The sequence below is a fragment of the Temnothorax americanus genome, unplaced genomic scaffold (genome assembly GCF_048541705.1).
Source record: "Temnothorax americanus isolate GAGA-0224 unplaced genomic scaffold, ASM4854170v1 Scaffold6, whole genome shotgun sequence".
NCBI lineage: Eukaryota > Metazoa > Arthropoda > Insecta > Hymenoptera > Formicidae > Temnothorax > Temnothorax americanus.
In genome coordinates this window covers 3,433,053-3,452,895 of record NW_027509751.1, presented here as the reverse complement: position 1 = coordinate 3,452,895, position 19,843 = coordinate 3,433,053, and the positions used below count along the sequence as shown (strand labels likewise).

Genomic DNA, 19,843 nt, shown 5'->3' with positions numbered 1-19,843 from the left:
GTAGGGCGCCGAGTTACCAACGTTCTCACCCTTTAGGGGCCGTGTCAATCGTGTCACTGTGTCAATGAGCGTTTTTTTCTTTCTTTCCTCTTTTTTTTTAAGACGAAACGATCACGATTCTCTCTGTCAACAGCGCACGAAATAATAGAGATTTATCGCGAAATTTATTGTTGTGGAAAGAACGATTATTGCGCGGAACAACGGACGTTAGGCGCGCCGATGAAAGGAGAGACAGGGACTCGGACGACGTGTGACGCGGCAAGTGCCGTATCGTTTATACGCATAATTCTGTTATCAGCTTGGTAACGTAATATGCAGAGATAGAAATGAAGAAGTGTGCAGCGGAATGAAAACTAAAGGCACGTTCCGCCGACACACGCCGACGCGTTATTACGCTCAGAAATTCCTCGGACGTTCGTCACGTCCTTACAGTAATTGAGATATATTTATTGCTACTGCAAACTGCTTGGATCTATGTATAAATAATATTTGCCACCGTCTTACAGGCTACCGCTTGATTTTCAATCCTTAACCCGTTAAACGTACGTGAAGAATATTTTTCGCGCGCAAAGATATAAAAAATAATGTGTTGCAAATATATAATTTTAATAATTAATAAATATTCATAAGATGTGTATTAGAATAAATTTGCGTGAAAATACTTCGCTGCAACAATGCTAATATATGCCAGGAATTTTATTTTTGATGATTCACATAACCATTTCGCTCGACGACTCGTTTGTTTGACTGTCATCATTAGTCTCCGCTTGGCGTGTGCCGAGAAACACTCTCGATAATACCTTTAGGCTTGTGCAACCTAAGGCGGCGAGGACAGCCGAGACAAAATCAATTCTTGAAACCTGAGAGGGAAACAGAAACCGGACGTGAGAAACGCGCCGTGCGCTTTATTGTCCCGCGTTCCATATCGATCGCCCCGGCGCCGCTTCTCCCGTCGTAAGGATTTTCCTATAAGATATAAGCCTTCTCCCGCTTAAAGAATTACAACGGTGCCCAACGGAGTGGCACTTAGGAAGGCATTTGTTGCAGCTTTTATGTCGGTTGTACCCAGAAATCACGATTTTATTCCTCTTGTGCAAAGAAAACTTCTCCTGCGAAGGAAGCCGCGAGAGAATGTTTTCGGTATATAACACAAAGAGATGTAACTCGACGGCGCGGGCGTTCTCCTTCAAGCAATCTTCCGCAAACATAATCCTCTACTGCTTTTGCATCTTACGTTTAAAACAAATAAATAAATATCCTGCAGCTACAAAGATTTCATTTTTATTTCTTTTTATCGCATTGCAATTCTGTAACTAATGTCAATTCGGTGGTGATGCAATCGCATTTTATTTTTTTGCCGAGAATATTTTGCGAATATTTTATAAGAGTTAGCCGTGTGTCAGGCGACCCGAAAATCCGCTCTAATTTCTTGAACCGAGGTACTCGCTCCATATTCCGCGCGGAACTTTCCACTCGGAGATTCCTCCACTTCCGTGCGCGATGATATTTAAACGCAGCGCGCGCGTCACCGTCGGAGTGAAAGCGTCCGTAAATGGACGCTCGCGCCGCAAGAATTTGGCTTAATATCAAAACGTAAAAACGCACGAAAAAAACTGGCGAACGGCCAAGGGCCGTGCACCGTTGGGGCATTGTCCGCAGAGGCGAGGAGGCAAGTGCCCGAGGTAATGAACTTCCGGCTGCTCGGCGTCCTCCTACGATGAAATCGATCGAGAAATTGCGGACCCGCTTCCCTATATACGCAATACCGAATTGCCATTGGCCGACGACCAATTTCTGAGTAGGTTAACAGCGACTATTACGTATGCGATGTGCCAGGAAAAAATTGCATACCAATCGCCGATCTCTCTCTCTCTGCAGCAAAAAGAATAGCCTCGATTCTTTTCCGGCAAAAATTTGCGATCTTTATCCTTGCGACTCAATCCTGATTCTTTTGTTTCGCAAATATCGCAAGAAAGATTATTAGAAAAATATATGTATAATATATACGAAGATTTTATTTAAAAAATAACATATCGTCCATTTAGCGAAAATTTAATGCATCGAGGTCTTCAGTGATCATTCAAGCAATCGTGAAACTTTCCGCTTATAAAATATTACTATATAAGAAAAAGGTATTTCGTAGTCAGAATATTCTATGAATAGCGAATGCATTCATCGCAAAAGCGAGCAAACAGAGAAAGCACAATAATTTCCCGATGCATAATACCTTTGTCGGTTCCGCGTTGAACGATGTTATTACAAGTATATTTCAGCGAAGAGCGCAGTTTGCGACGTTTTCAACTGCTTGAAAGCCGGCCAAAGGAATCAAGTTACTCACGTATAATATTCCGAATATTTATCTTTCAATGTCGTTAAGTGATGCAGTAATACGCGCCAATTTGCAACAATTTCGCCGGAAAGTGCACCGCTTATAGCTGCTCTCCATTAACGTTACGCCGGCTAAACACGACGTCTCGCGTTTCCGACGGACAGAAGTGAGTTAATTTTGCGCTAACGGACGCCGGATAAATTTTTAATCGTCCCGTAAAACGCTGACGCTCGCGAAATAAGCACGATACTCCCCCCGCGCGACGAGCTACGGGGGATGAAACGGCCTGGGGCGCGGAAGAGTCGACGAAATGCCGTAACTTTCACGCCCTCGCGGGCACGTGGAACATTAGAAATGCATTAGCTCTTGCGGACACCTATCGCCCAGCGAGAGACGACCCTCGTAATCGAGACGACGCGATCTTTCAACAAACGTTCGCAAATCTTTGCTCTCTGATAAAGTTAAAAAAAAACTTAATAAATCTGTAAAGCAAATGCTCTGATCATTACACGCATTTTTCTATTCTTCGTTGTTTCCTGTTTTCGAGTAAATCAGAAACCAGCTTCTTGTTTTATTAATATTCTTCATACGTAAGAGATATATATTTAACAAAAATCTGTTTTCAATTTCTAATTGTAATTATAATTTTTATATTAAATTCGCGGATATTAGAAACTTAAAAAATTGATTCTTTAACAAAGTCAGAAGAGGAGAATTTAGGAAATTTCTTGTCAGTAACGTAATAACGTGTCGCGTTTATTCGACCGTGCGAATTATCCTGCGTGCCATCGCGCTCACGACAGCTGGCGTTCGCCAGCACCAAAATCAATTTCCCGTTTGGAAAAACATTAGTTTGAGCAGAGCGACTGGCTGAAACAATCTCGACTTTCTGTCACATTGATACAGTAATATTCTGCCGAATTGTAAGTAAGCAGATTTTTCGAAATGTTAATGCCATAAAGATAACGTCATATTTCATTAAAATCTTTGCTTCTCAAAAGCTTTCACGAACGAGCTCCTAAGGTCACAACGGTAAAAAACTGTCATTATGTACAATTCTGAACTTTATGTGTCCCTTGGAGCGGGATCTGATGGCCGCAGGACGAAAACGGAACAGGCAGGCATGTGCAAAAGCTACGCCATCGACGTTCCGGAAGTAATCTTGCGTATTTAACGAGCGTGACTTAGACAATAGCTATACGCTAATGATTCGCAGGTGTTTCGCGAGGGACTCGTTGACGTATATCGATGCGCGGCGTGTTCCGCGAATGACACGTTCATCGGACACGCTCCGTATATGCGGGCGTCGCCGTCGTCGTCTCTCTCAATACGCCGATCGAGAAGCGGCGATATAATGTATACCGCGTCTGGAAGACGCCGGGCTCGCGATGTACGCGAGCAACAAAATATAGCGTTTGTTTTAACTTCGCCATTCTTTCGCGGATATAAATTACGGGCATTTATCCGGTTCACCGGAGCATGTCCGCCAGCAATATCGCGCGCACCGGCAAACAACGCAAACGCGATCGGCGCGAGGGAGAGGCGCGCGTTTCGATGTATGCGTGGAACGTCGAAAAACGCCCGATAAGTCATATAGTCGTAGAAAGAGAGAAAGAAAGAGAACCCGTCTATTGTTCCGTCGTATCTCTGCGCATCGATATGAAACGTTTCGAAATGCTCGTCGTTCCGCTTCCACCGTGTGTGCACGACCGATTTCGCCACTGATTTAATGCGATTGTGAGATAAATCGGCAATCGGTTCGACGATCCACTTACAGTTCACTTCCCGCTGAGTACCGTATCGTAATGCTGGCGTATAGTACGATCGAGAAGCGTTGCGAAATACTGGACTAAACTGGATATCTCATTGAATTTGCGGAGAACACCCTGCACTTAAAGAGCTAATAAAAACCTCGAGATATCGCGATTAAATTTCATTTTAATTAACCTTCGACTTTCCTTGGTTCGCGCTAAATACTGCGCGCTTAGTTCCGCGCTTATAGATTCGAGATCGGCTTCAGCGAACGAGTAGGAGCGAGGTCGCAGTCGATTTCCTCCTGACGGCTCTTGAGCTTTTCGTAAGGCGCTTTGGCACGCGACTCGAGCGTCGGCTAACAATCCCGCGTAGATAGAAATCTGACACGAAAGCCGACGCGAGAAGCTAGCTCGCAGCCGGCGTGTAAACGGCTCTTTAGGTCGCGGCAACCGTCTCGCGTGTTTCACGCTTCGCGGTGGCGAGAGGTCCGAGAGACGTATCCGTGTATGTTGGCCGTGCATAAGACCTAAGTACACGTCGTACCACGTACCGTAATTGAGGCGTTCGGCGCGCAGGAACGAGAGAAGTCCGTAAATCCGCAAGATCCACATTTACACACGGCTTAATATCCCGAAGAGATACCTTCGCAAATTCGCGGACGTATACCTTCATTTGTACCGGCGAACCCTTCAATTCGCGCGACAAAAGAGTTATCAACTGAAAATTGTTGATTCAAGCGCTCGGCCGGCGTTTATTAAATTTTCCCACAAATGTGTCAGTTCCTCGCCGGGCTTCCCGGCCTTGGGATAATTCGCCGCCCGGGGATAAACGTTCGTATGGATAAAACGGCTCGGCATGATAATTTAATCTCGCGGCACACCTCGCCCCTGGCACGAACGAGTCGCTTTCCGCTCGGTGAGCCGGGTCGTAATAAATTTCGATAAATCTCGTTGGAAATTCATAGCTAATCAAGGATTTAACGCGCGCTTTGAGCGCCGGCTGGGCATAAATTGTATTTTTCCCCGCGGGCTATCATAACACTGAAATTCAACCCTAGCGGAAACCATGCCAGCCGTCCCGCAATCCATGGCATCCATCCCTGATAATGACCTATACAACCGCGAGTGGCTTGCTCCGCGCCCGCGCCGATGCCGTTGAGAGAGGTCAAGCGAAAACACTAAATAAAATACTTTGGAAAGGAGAGAAGTTTCATAGATCGTAAATTATGTCGTCGCGTTGCTGTGCATTATGAAACTGCTCCCGCTGGTGCGATCACGCCCCATGCGACGACGCTCGAATAAACTGCACTGGGAGCTCTACCGAGGAGCGCAGCAGCGTTGATCTTTAGTCTCGAATAAATCGCTATTTTGGCACCGCTGACGCCTCCGGTCGACGAGCCTCGCGTCTCGTCTCAAGAAAGCATTCCGTCGGCCTTTCCCTCGCGCGCCTTCGCGTTCCTACGCTCCTCCGTTCTATTTTCGCGCGCGCCTCTCGCATCTCGCGCGCGAGCGCAAGAGTGTCGGTTTACCGTGACGGATATTCCATCCATTTAAATTTAACCGCGCGCGTATTCACCAATTAGGTATTAATTTATCGCCTAAACGTTAACGTTAGAAGCAAAATTAATTTCGAAAAAAAAATTGCTAAAAAAAATGGAGCGCACTAATAGAGTTTACTGTACCGTGGGTGGTTTTGCATTCTCTGCTTCCTGCGCAGCTACCGGAACTGCAGTAATGCCCAATAGTGGAACGTAAGCTAATATTCTCCGAGTTCCGCATGCAAGGGCGCTCGCCGCCCTGCACATGCCATTGCCCAAACTGCGCCCCGCTCTTAGGATGTATTCCATCTCGAGATAAATCTTCAATTAATCCTGTGTGCGTGCAATTCTCAGATTTTAACTTCGCCACTAAGATCTCTTCTCCCCGGCTGATGTTACAATGAACGATCGAGATTCTTATATAATTCTTATAACAAATTATTCGTTTAAATAACTTGTAGATTATAGTCACGATTTATTATTCTTGAAGCAATTAAGATATGAATCTTGCTTGTTGCGGATATATGCGAAGGAGTCAAATAACCAAAAGCGTGCGTTAATTTTTAAATTAAGAATCTTAAAATTATTTGGATTAATTCGTAATTATAATAAGTATAAAATATTTGTTTAATATTGTACAATAAAATATTTACAAAACAGTATAATCGGTATCATATATCGAGCAGCGTTCTGTCACGCGTATTTGCTTCGTCAAGTACGTCAAATACGATTATATATCGATCTATACTTAGAAAACTGGAGATTGCTTCTATATGTTCAGACTGGATAGTTTGCCACTCCCTATTAATAGAACTGAATCACCAAGCGAATGATTTATTCTACGCAGAAAAAGTTTCTATCGGCATAAATCGTGGAAAAAAAATCATCACAATTAACATGAAATTGGGTCAAAATTACACGACATGAAATAAAATGATAACGAACATGTTTAAATATCCTTCACTAATCATTATTTTTAATGACGCAACACTTAGTTTGTTCAACTGTCAACTTTAAATCACATATTGCGTTGTGAAATATCCACAACAGGGAAATGTGTCAACACCGGAAGACCTCGATCGTCCATGAACATCAGCATATCATAATTGCGACACTACCTTTATCACACGCGCGCACGCAAACACAAGTGACAAGAACGGAGGCAGATCCGTACTAACTGTTCGCCGTTGGCGAACTACTTGGGCCAAGCTACGAGTTCAGTCAGGGTTTATATAGAGGATCGTCCCACGTCTCCTAGCGAAAGAAGAGAAGCGAGAGTCACACGTCGAAAGAGAGAGAGAGAGAGAGAGAGAGAGAGAGAGAGAGAGAGAGAGAAACTCACGAGAGGAGTTAGGAGTTAGTCACTAGCGGCAAGTAACTAAAGATGTAAGGTAACACTAATTGTGAGGTAATGTATACAAATGATTGAATTGTACGAGAAAAGACACATTTCAGAGCTGATTAATCTCAAATTATTATTGCTAATATTTTATTATTAATGTTTAACGCCAAAGTTCATAAATGTAAATAAATTCATTCAAAAATAGCAAGATTCTGTTTCCAGAATCTTAATTTCTTTCTCGAAGAAAAGATTCAGATCGCTGTTTAATTATTTCAAGATTGGCGTGTTTCGCTTTAAAATTACACACGGATAAAATTAAAATAGTAAATTAATATGTGCAATTTTAAGACGTTATCTCTGGAACGAAAACTGTAGAAGATACTTATATTTTTATGCACATAAATTTACTCGGGGCTCTAAATATTCACGTTTTTTTCCGAGATGGCTTCAAAATACACATAATTATACATAAGTACACATGTCGTGCCGGAGGAGTCCGATTCCCCGGCGAGATACGAGGCAAAGAACGAAGAAAGCTGATCCGCGCGTCTTTGTATAACGGGTAGTTGCAAAGCTTTCGAGCGAGCGAGCGAGCAAGCAAGATAGTGAATTAGGGACAAGAACACGAACGAAGAGAAGGGAAACCGTACTACCTACGTGGTGAAATTAGGAAGAGAAAGATCCTCGAGCATACCGGGGCGATACAAGAGCGACAAAGTGCAGTAAAAGAGGCGAAGTGTTGACGGTACCCGAAGAGGAGAGAAAAGGGGAGTCCGATTCATCCTAGAAACGCACAGCTGCTAACCAATGCGTCGCCATGGACGAAAAATTTACGCCGCAAAACCGCCGCGCGGTTTCTATTCTTGGACGACCGAGACAGGAAGACAGAGGGAGACGGAGAACGCGCTAAATGGAAGAAACGGGCGGAACGACGACGGAAATATGCATTTCTTATTAGCGCTGAATTTATACCTATCCCCTGCCGCAAGGACTTCTATGAATATATAATATACAGATGGCAAGTTTTATTTCTTTAATCTTAATATTAAACATATATCTTTTTTCCTTTTTGAAAAAAATACTTTATAACATTTTCTGGTCCATAAAATGTTCTGTCCCTCATTAGACTGCACGTATCATGTTTCGCGAAGAAAGCGAATTATCACAACAAAAAGAATGTGCCTGTAACAAATAACAGGTCGCGTAATCTATTGCGGTGTAACAAAACCAATGCTGCGCGATAAATGATAAATATGTTCGATAAATATTCCTTGAACAACGTGGTTCTTCAACAGCGTATTTTAAAGACGACAGACGCTCGCTTGAAAATGCAACACCGGCGATTTACGAGAAAGCGAATCGCGATAAGGTCGCAAGTCGTAGAAATAGTTGGACGGCATCCAAACCAGCTGAGTTTATCGTGGACTTTATTGTTCCGCTTTTGCCAGTTGGTACAAACACGCGAGAGAACGCGACCCGTTCGGAAGGCCGAAAATAATCGCGGATGTCGTAAAGAATATTGTCGCGAACGCGGGGACAACATAATTTCCGATTTCTCTCGGAAAACGGGAGCGCAGTTCCATTTATCTCTCGTCGCGCTGCGCTTCGACGCGAGCTTATCAAATCTCGCGGCGGCTGAAATAACCATGACGCGCGGAGTCGTCGGAATAACCGCGATACCGATAAATTAAATTCGCATCAAAGTAATCTTGCGAAATTGAGCGCGCGTTTCCTCTAACAAAGAATAACAAATTTGTTTCAAAGCTCAATTATCCGGATATTGAAACGTTTTCAAATTTGCGTCGATGATAAATGGGGGGAAGGGAGCTCCCGTGAAATCTCTCTCGAAATTAACTCCAAAGTTATTATTGCGGAACCTCTGGCTGGAAAACAGTGATTTGGGAGAATACCGCGCAGTCCAAACGCAAGATGCACTCTTTTGGCACATCAGCTTCGATGCGGAATCGTTGGCGGCAGCATCGACTGCGAGCCTCAATATTATTCTTAGACGAAGAGACGAAGAGGAAAGAGGAAGCTCTTACCGAGAGAGATACTCGGACGGATATCAAGCGAGCGTTTAAACAGATGGAGTCGTTACTATGTCGGGAGAAGTAGTCAAATGACTCTTCATTATGAGCATTCTAATAATTGCCGATAACGAAGAAAGGCATACGTGTTAAATAGCGGGGTTAAGAGCTACTTTCTTGGTCGGCTTACTGCCCGAAAAAAAAAGGAAAACGCTGCTGTCGCATTGCCATGTAAGTGTGCTAAAAAAATGATTCAAACGGGAATTTAAAAAAAAAACATGGGCTGTGTTCCGAATAATACGTACGCTTCAATTTAGGACTGCAAAATTTATCACGATTATTCATATCTATTGAATTTATTTTTTCTATTGAATCGCACGCGGTGCTACACATGTAAATCTGTACGTCATCGTTGAGTGTCCACATATTTCGGAGTTGAAATTTTTCGAGAGTGCATGCACCAGCCAACAGTTATTCTGGATCGGAAGAGCATATTTCCGAAATAAAAGCGAGGTGAATCGTTTCCTGCAACGGCCAGGGATGCAAAACACATAAATCACATTTCAATTTTCGCTCGTTAGTCGAGCTTTTGCTTCCCACCGCGCGCTATATCGATCAACCTGCCGGCGATATACAGTCATAACGAATATGTCAGTGTGTTTCACCCATTCAATTCCGCTATAATCCGCTTTTCGCGGATCAACACTACTCTCCGCTTTTACTCTACGCATTCTCGACGCGGCGAAACAAAAGATAAAAATTCGAGGACTTAACGAGTGTATATTTTGACACGTATGTCCACTCGACGGTGTAAAGTCGACGTTGAGCTACTCAATTCTAGATTGTGAGTCGCGTATAAAAGGGTCCGATGAACGAAACACATCTTGGGATTTCACGCATCGAGGCTGTTTTTATTTTCGCGACCAAAAGTTCGAGCGCGACAATAACCTGCGAATTACAAGTATTTAAAAAACAATATTCATATAAAATTGTTTAAATTTTGTATGCGGGAAAGATTTGTGTAAATGTACGCCCTGAATTACAAGCATTTAAATATTTAAACACTTTTGGTAGAAAATACGTGCGCGACCTGCAGTTGCAACAACATCAGCGTTAATGTTACAGATAGAAACACATATATGCACTCTCGTATATTCACCCTCTTATCCGTCTTCTTCAGCCTTTCGAGAGTCGTGAAGCGCAACAAGAGGGGTGTGCACAAAAGGTAGATATCGATTTTATCACTCTACATGTGTCGATTCTACGTAGAATTGTGTGAGAGTCGAGAAGGTTGAGGATTAAGCGTACACATAACGAAATGGAAGCGAACAATACACGAAGTGATTAAACCAACAAAAAAAAATTTAGCGAATATGTTAAATAAATTATTTCTTAAAAATCATTTGCGCAATTTCTTGTTTTAACCAATCAATTCCGTAAAACCTTATTTTCAAGAATTCTCTTTCCCACAGTTTTGTATAATTTATCCTTTCGCAAACATTGACGTATACACTTCCAATAATTGTTTCCTCAGCTGCGGGAAGCGTATACTAAAATAATTAAACACGAGTCATAAAAAAAATGCACGTGCGATGGTTGAGTTTCGTGTTTCTTCGGTATCCGAAAAAAATCACGCCTTTCACAGGAGAGAAGCGTTTCGAGGAGCACGAACATGACCATCGGCAGCATGTGTGAAATCTTGACTACGTGCGGTCGAGGCCAGCTATATCTTGCATAATTGAGAATCACTACCGCGCGTCTCTCGAGCACGTCTCCCGATGATGCTAAGCACTGGAAACCACGTTCCTCAATGAATACTGAACCATGCATTCATGGTCCATCCATTTCCGCAGACGCGCAATTCTCGAAGGGCAAGAAGCTCTTAATACAAGAGAATCAGAATACTCGAAATATAAAGGATACTCGAAGGATACTCGAAAGAATCCTGTTAAGCGATATTTTGAATTGACGAAACATCTTACAAACTATTAAAGCTACTTTTGATCATCGTATTTTGACCGATAATCTACAGTATCCTAACGAATATGGCGTTACGGAATAAGAAATAATTGCATGCGAGACGCGCGCTGATGTATAGAAACAATCGTATCGCGGAGCAACATTTGTTTCGCGATCACGTAGAAGTCTTTTATCGTCGTCCGAGGAAAAGTTGAATTTGCGGTCGCGGAAAATCGGGGAAATCCCGCTTGGCAATATCCCGACAATGTGAAACTCGGCAGAACGGCTCGCAATCTCGTGAGAGGATTCGCTCCCGGTAGCAGAAATGGGGCTCATCGATTCGAAACTACAGCGAAAAAGCGACGGCGCGCCGGAGGTTCAGTGCGAAGAAAACGGAAGGAAGACTGATAAAGTGCAAACTGGAGCGAAAGATGACCGTCGTGATCTACCGACATAAATCCGCAATTCACCGAGTTTTCCTCGGTCCCAAACGAGCAAGAACGAACAAAGAGAGGAAAGACATTGCCGCATCCACGGGGGGCAAAAAGCTTCGCTCTTGTAATCTCTGAACGTGAGGTCAGTGATACGTCGCGGGTCTCAAAGGAAGCAATATCTCGAGCAAATGACACCGAGCTGCTCTCTCTCTCGGCGATACTTGATTGAACAAGTCACCCCGATGTCGCAAAAAAAAAAAAACACAAATAATAGAATAATACGCGGAGTTTCTAACAAAATTCGAAACCTGTTTCCTCGCGGAAATAGCGACGGTTTCTCAGTTTTTGTAAACTACCACGGAAGGACTAACTCTCGTTTATCTTCCCTAAAAGAAACGTGACCGTTTGTGGAGAACGTTTGCGGCTAAAATTTTTATCTCGTGGAAATCGGCTCTCGCATGAAAGAAAGATAAGAGCTAGGGACTTCGAAAACTCTTGTCCGCAATCTCGAGGCGTAATCTCAATCGTGGAAAAAAAATTTTAAAGGGGAAACGACACAAAGCAAAAATTTCGAGACAATGAATTAGATACTTTTCAGTGTTGGTTCTTCAATTTTATCAAGATCATTACTTCAGTTTAATAAAGAAGAAAAAAAGATGGCTAAAGAGAAAATCAATAAAAATATAAATATCAAATTGTGGAAAGCGAACCAATGTCGTCACCTTCGCTCTCCATAAAATTCCATAATTTGAAATTTCTCGACGAAATGATAAAAAGCACTTCGAGAGAAATAAGGTAAAAAGGATAAGGGCGCGACAAAAATTGCGACAGTTGCCGACTGAAAATCTCGTGAAACTAGTACGACTCGAATCTCGAATCGCATTTCGAAGTTGCCGTACTTGGCAGTTTCGCAGGGCGAGTCATTCTCAAGCGAGCGCTTGAGTTTCCGAGAGTGCCGACCTTCGCAGTTTCGACCTTCACTGACGCGACACGGCGCGGGCCTGGGAGTCGTGTTCTCGTCCACGAATAAAAGAAGAAAAATAACTCGAATGGAAAACTCGTTATCGAGTGTCTCTCCGTCCCGCGCGGAGAGCATCCGCTGCGCGCAGCTTTCAGAGACGCGTCAAGGGCCATCAGACGGCGAGAATTTCACCTCACGGGAAATCACGCGACGACCAGGTTGGCACATCCGATCGCAATTAACAGACGAAACTTTTAATGAAACCGAACGTTCGATTCGCGCGATCTCTTCTTTTTCCCTTTCCTTATTCCTTTCTTTCTTGCCGCGAAGGCGTTAGTCTGATGTGGAAACCGCGAGTGGGAATTTATCGTCGCGCGCGCAGTCGCGACGCGATTCAATTCTGTCAACTCGCAGTGCGGGAAAATTAATTAACAGTAATTAACAGCGTATCTTCTAAATTGATTATTGACAATATTATTGGCATTATTGGCATTCGTTGCGAGAGATCGCTTTCAAATTGTATGTAATATCTTGTTTGTACGTATGGGGCGGATGTCGATACTGTAATCCTGATTAGCGCTAAGCCTATTAGCAACTACGATATTTATGATAGATCGTACATGTGCGAAACAATTGATTCGCTATATATGTTAATCGATAATTATCACACACCGCAGATTGCGAGAGATAACCGCGCGATATAACTACGCGGTTTTATTTCACTAACGCGGAGAGGAGGCGGGTGGGGGGGTTCTTTATTAGCTCGTTATGGGAGACTGTTAGGTGAATCGCAGACACATAAAAGGCCGGTAAAGGCCATACCCATTACCCGACCAAGCACCGATTCCGCTTCCGCGTTCGTGAATAACAAGCGCCGCGAGATATCACTCGAACGTGCATTTTTACCGATCGGAGTTGCAAAAATATGCCTCTTACGCTTCTTCGTAAGAATGCTCGTAAAACGTAACAGTAACGCCGGCTTAGCTCGCGCTTCGCTCCTTAAATCCAACCGCATCCGATGTTTATACGGCACTTAGGAAAGTGATGGCAGAAATACAGAAAATCCTTTACATCTTACGTCTTTTGTCTCGCGCATGATGATACGAGAGGAAACCGAAAAAAAGCGGTTACTTAACAATCATATTATGCGATGTCGCAAGAAAGGACTTTCGACATTGTAAGACACACGTGTATGAACACACATCGGAGCTTTTTCAAAATATGACTCCGAAAGCTCCCTTTTCGCAGTTTCCTCGCGATTCAATTAACACGCAAAGGGGATCGCGCATCGAGTCTTTTGTTCATATTCGAGAATGGATCGAATCTCACGTCGGCACGGTCGCCGAATGCGAACAGCCCCGGTAGCCCCGTCGGTCGGCATGGCAACAGCTCCGAGCGTCCCGGCGTCGGGACGCTCGATACTAGACGACGACGGCCGTGGCGGTAGCGGCGGCGGCGGCGGTGATGGTGGCGGTGATGGTGGCAGCGGTGGTGACGGCGGTGATGGCGGTGTCGGTGTCGGTGTCGACGACGACGATGACGATGACGCCCAAATCCGAAAGGACGAGTGCGCGATGGGCGTTAGACGGGGTGCGTAAATTCGCCACCGCGTATTTCAGATCGCGATTCGCACGCGATCGTTCCCTTCGGCAGATTACCTACCCTCTGGGCCCCCCTCCTCCCCGCATGCATGCGCGAAAAATACGTGCATGGGCGCCACGAGGTCTCGCAACGATGGCAACGACACGCTGCAAAACAATGTTGCGCGAAAATGACAGTCCCCGATAACCGGAGTGTCGATTTTCGGCCCTCACTTTCGGCCCGCGGCGAGTTGATCAAACAGAATTCGATATACTTGATAAAAGTAGTCTGTGAGTTCTATGCGCGTATACCAATTTCACAATGCAAATGTAATAATAAAGAATTAATGCTAGAGCTCAATTAACATTTAAAGCATCTTCCTTTATATATCTGTACCTTAGAGGTAAAGTATCTCTAGTCGTTGCCAAAATGGAGTTAATACATTTTTCAACATAACAGGAGCTTAAATTGTACAATGGTAAAGCGTCTTATGTCTATTATTACTAGTTCCTAAGATACAATGTTTAGAAAGTCGTTTTTTATAGTGCCTAATTTTTAAACCTGATACAGCGTGTTATTGGTAGTTTCACTATTAAACATGTCAGTTTAACTACATTATTAAAATAATAATAAAATAAATTGTTATTTTTATTTTATAATTAAAAAAATATAGAATATCATTGCACTATTTAAAACTTTAAACCTTGTTTTCTCGAAATGTTCAAAAATAAACATACAATCCTTTACCTGCTCTAAGGTGCAGACATAGGTGTAAACTTAAAATATTTTTATGACGTCATTGAACTTTATAATATGTGTGACCTCAATGATCTTCGTAAAATACTCTTTATGTGCGTTCCACATGATATCGCAGTAAATGCGCTCGTAAGAAATGTTCATTTTTATCAGCGCCGTCGCTGACGCATTGACGGTATTAAAGCGTGTCAGGAAACTGACATAAAAGACATAAGAGAGGGATACTGGCGAAGAAATAAAAACGAGTCGCATTTTAAATTCACGTGCAGATCGACGAACGTTTCTCCACAGTAACGAGGTCTTTAAACTAACACACTTCGGCTAAATTCAAACCGCGATTAATAACAAATGAGAAACAGGAAGGCGCGGAACGGGGTTAGGGTCTCTCCTCGATCGTCATATTTCGGTGGAAAACACGAATAATACTCGCGATCAAGGTGCGATATATTTTATCATTGTGCTAGGCGATATCAATCTGTTTATGAATGCAGGTATATCTTCCGCGCATTTGCAAAATTAGTTTTCCCGGCTTGCACCGACACGTATTTATTTCCTCCCCTTCTCGCCCTCCCCCAATCCCCGTCACTTCTTCCGGTATCGTTATACGGGAGTAAATTGGAGTCGCTGGCAGGAGAAACGTCGACTCTTTCATCAAAATGTGAGGCTCCTTCGTGGCTTATGGCGAGAGCGGTGCGTAGTTTTTTTTCCTCTTCCCCGCTACTCTAAGAGGGATGCACATGATTAACTTCCCTGAAGGAAACCCTTCGTCTTTCACCGACCGTCTGCTTTCGATCACCTCATTTACATTATAAAGTTTCTCAAAAGGCACGTGTGCCCCTCTAAGATAAGGACGCAGAAGAAAATATATACAGCCACATTTATCGTCAAGCTCTTTAATCGTTCTAGGAGAAACTTTAAAGATTCAGGAACTCTACCAACTCTTTTGTCAATGTGATACATTCGATATTTCCATTTCCTACATTTTTTGAATTTTTAGAGTAAACTCTTAATAGAAATTGAAGAGGAAGTAAACGTTTTTCAGTTTGACGGACTTCAGATGATAACCAAGAATTGCCCGATAGAAAATTTTTCTTCTGTTGACCGTCCGTCTCGTTATCGGTCGTGACGAAAAGAGTGAACTACGACTAGACCAATATTTGACGGAAAAGACTGGCCGCAAGATTATATAGCCATCCATGAACCTCGTCGCGCCGCCTAGAACACCATAGAAATTCGCGGAAACCGAGCGGAATTCTGTCCCGAGACGGAAATTAACGTCATGTTCTTCCACTTACTCCCTCTATATCTAATAATAAAAATGTAACATTGAAAACATTCCACAACATTCGTGTTACATTCTCGATAAAACCCTAACTGTAAATTGACAAAAAGATTACTTCTACTTGTGCTCGTAATACTTTTTTCCTTCTTTTTTTGCAGAAACACATTTGAGTTTTTGCGGCCAATGCGAAGAATGATCGACTGATCGAAAAAAACAGCAACAAAACGAAACATTTGCCGTTGACAGCAGGTTCTCCAGATAATCTGTTTTAATCCGAACAACCTTCGGATGGCTTTCAGACACGTCCGAGAGGAGAACCTTCGGCAGTCTTGGCCGCTCGCCAAGCACTCCGAGTCTGATTAGCTTGTAATTGCGTATTGTTTTCCCCAGTGAAGTAAGACAGAACCGTGCGACGGACAAGGAAAGGAAGAGAATATAAAGGAGAACGAGATGATGTCAAGCTTCGAGTTCTTGAAATCTACGAAAGATTGCTCTCCACCGAGTTAAGCTCCTCGAGAGACTACTTGCCTCAGTAATGACGGAGGAAACCGCGAAATAGCACAAGACAATTCAGCGACTTTAGAATTATTCAGTTAGCGTAACTAAAATACTTTGGTTAGAGCACTTACATTAGCATAACTATTAGAATTCTTCAGCTACACTGAATCGTTACATACTAAACTGCTAAACGCATTTCTGTTAAATTCCATTTACTAGATAAACAATAAAAATATTATGTGTTTCAAGTCCGACAAATAATCGGCGCGCAGTTAAATAAAGTTGGAAAAAAAATATATATATATAGAAACTGACACGAACACCTTGTTACGACTTTATGCCCCTTTTTCATACGTCTGATTTTTAATCATTAGAGCCTTTTAAGATTATAAAAAATATTATATTAAATCTTCGTTTTTGACGAATAAATAAATTTAAAATTGGTGCAATAAGAGATTCAAGAACCGACGGAATGTCTCGAAGAACGTCTTGCGACTTACTCGATCGCTCTGATTTTGTAATACGATCCTGCCTGTCTGCGAGCGAGAACGACGGGCGAAAAAGTGTGGAAAAGGCGGCCATCGGCATGCGTCTTTCACGCGCGGATCATCGGGTCGAGAGCCCGTAGAGGTCCTTTGAACGCGGTCATGCACCTCTTTTGTGTCTCGTCACAATAAAGAGTGGACCCTTCTCTCCGACTTCCTTTCTCCATTTCTCCTCCTCGCCGCGGTTTTTTAACGGAATTTCAATCGACGACAAGTACGCACCGCGTTCGTTCGGGCGCGTTGAAAAGTGATCGTTAAGAGTTCCCGCTACCTCGTTAACTTTCCATCTTTCCCGACTCGTTAAGCATCCCTTGAAACTTCGTGGAAACGTAGACGCGCGTTCGATCCTGATCAACATTTGATGGTTCACGCTGTCGTACCTTTCCGTCCGATATTAATCAATTCACCAACGTAATGAGCGGAGTCCTTGTACGTTTCCGCATAGGAAAACTTCGTTTTATCGCCAAACGAGGAAGCAGTTTGCTCGCTTAATTTCCGCGATCGAAAGTTTGGAGCGTGGCTGCGGGAATATACCTGGCAAAACTTTTCTACATTCGCAATCCCGAGGTCTTTACGATAGTCTGACGAGCGAAATCGGTGGCTCGAACATTACCATGAATGATGGCCGGAAAGCAACTCTCAGGGAGGGGGGGAAAGTTGGAAGACTATAAGAAATCGTACCGTCATGCGTCACTTTGAACGCTTTCAGGATATCCGTAAAATTCCGCGAATGCAGAAGAGAAAAGTTCGGACTGAAGCGCGCTGTATTTTGTCTCTATCGTAAATCTCCGCGCGAGTCTCGAGCTATTCATTTCACCTGTCGCATTGCTTCTGACCGTGCTTCCGAACGAAAGCACATAACTGAAGACGAAATGCGATTGACAACACACGTAAGAACACCATTCAGAAGTCGATACGTCACGCGGCACGTTCCATAGATCGTTATTGTCACTGCGAATCCAGCAGGAACGAGAATTGAGCAAAGAGAACGAAAAGAGGTGATTTTCAAACCTCTTCATTCAAACGCGTTTTTACGTGAATAATCTGTTAACAACGCATTTACATTATATTTACATTATAACAGTAGTGTCAAATTATGCTCAATTTGAATCATTTTTAACCATTCCTATAGATCGCCAGTGCTTCTACTCAATATGTCGTTAATTTAACTAAGCCAATGAAGTTAAAATAATATTGTTTTGATTTAAAATAATAAATTTTGACAAACATGCTAGTTAAAAACAGCAAAATGTTATTTAACTCAAGGTACTGGTTTAAATTTCATTCTTAAATTTAACGATTATATAGATAATTCGTTTGTCAGTAGTCTTAATTAATTAAGATTATAAATATACCATCAACAGCTACAAACAAAAATAAAAAAATTTATCGGCAAATTTTCATTCAATTTCTCGATAAGTTATTTTAATTTTTCGAATGTATTTACGAGACCGCCATAGAAACCAACATCTTCAAGCACGAGGAAGTATTCCTTTTCAAAGATACGCGCGCGTGAACGTGATACTGCATCTCGAGAGAGATATATATTTAATGTATATGGACGGTAAAACTCGAGGGATCGTGGGATGAATTTCATTGGGGCCATTAGGGATGAAATCGAACCGAGGCGGACACCACCGCAATGCTTCCCGCCGCACATGCATGAAAACCGGTTCCGTACCACAGTCCTGGACTGTCACTACTGTTGTAACAGTCTTACTCTCCCGGTGCATCGACAAAACTGCACGTGCACGCATCGTTGCATGTGCAACGCTGTGACGGATTTACAACCGAGGACAGAGCGCGGCGTTTTGTCACATATACGCGGCGAAATATTTTTCGCAATCGACACAAGATTACACGTCGCGTAGAAAGTGAATATCGCGGAATCAGTAGTGATTCTCTGATGCGGATCTAACGGAAAAATAAAGAATTTATATGGATTAGTCATATTAATATATAAAATTCATATTGATGCGTTACAATAAAACGTGAGATTGATATTGATATAAGTTATATTAATTAATAAATTATATATTGAATTCATATTAAAAAGTTCATATTTACTTCGACTACTGGCCTATCGTGCGCAATAATTAAAACAATTAAATATTTCCTACATATAGATAATTTGTTTATCGGATTTGAAATTTCTCTCGTATCCACTTCCTGCAGAGGCGTTTCTTAATTTAACTGAAAACACATAAAAATTTGCCTTTGTCGCCGTTCAAAGATATGCTTACGCATCACGGCCAGTGACCTTCTATCGTTCTGTCCTAAAATAAAGTACGCACGCAACGCGATCGCTTTTAGGTTGCACGTCACACGCCTGTCAACTTCGTGTACATTACGAAAGAAGAAAAAAGGAACGAAAAACATTTACGCTCGCGAGCTGAAACGAAGAATGAAACAAAGTCTTTTCCTCGCGCGTAAGGTTGGCCTTAACCCTCGCACAGGTGTTTTCTCTCCTCCATGGGGTGAGTCACGCAAGGCTAACTTCGGCTCACGAAAGCTCCCCCCTGCCTGCACTTTCTGACCGCCGTACTCTTCTTCTTCACGGCCTACACGCACGTATACCATGCGATACTAATTAATACCACTCGGTCGCCCCGCAATGAAAGTCACGGCGACGCGGTCGCCGGTCGGGGCAAAGTTCGGGGAACGAGCGAAGAATGAGTCGGACGGCCACACCCTGGAACATGCGGCGGCATTGTGCGCGAGAGTGTTGGAGACAATGTGTCACATTCACGAGACTTCGAAAAAAGAGGGTCGTCTCACGCTGGGCGTCGAAAGAGATCCGAAGCACCTACAGGGTCGGCTCATTGACAAAAACAACC

At 43.0% G+C, this 19,843-nt stretch overlaps 2 protein-coding genes across 4 annotated transcripts in view; one reads left to right on the top strand and one right to left on the bottom strand.

Annotated features, from left to right (window-relative positions):
- Nucleotides 1-19,843, bottom strand: part of LOC143905043 (uncharacterized) — a 95,403-nt gene that overhangs the window by 8,194 nt on the left and 67,366 nt on the right. The gene's annotated exons all lie outside the window — the stretch shown is intronic.
- On the top strand, nucleotides 12,571-18,122 carry LOC143905053 (uncharacterized). 2 transcript variants are annotated; one of them, XR_013259102.1, is made up of 3 exons: nucleotides 12,571-13,934; nucleotides 16,122-16,212; nucleotides 16,354-18,122. XR_013259102.1 is itself a non-coding variant. In XM_077420169.1 (2 exons), exons 1-2 carry the CDS (start codon nucleotides 13,658-13,660, stop codon nucleotides 16,157-16,159), a joined length of 315 nt encoding a protein of 104 aa, XP_077276295.1. In that variant the 5' UTR covers nucleotides 12,571-13,657; the 3' UTR covers nucleotides 16,160-18,115. The 2 variants fall into 2 exon arrangements, 1 of the variants encoding a protein (XP_077276295.1); XM_077420169.1 differs by having other exon boundaries at nucleotides 16,122-18,115.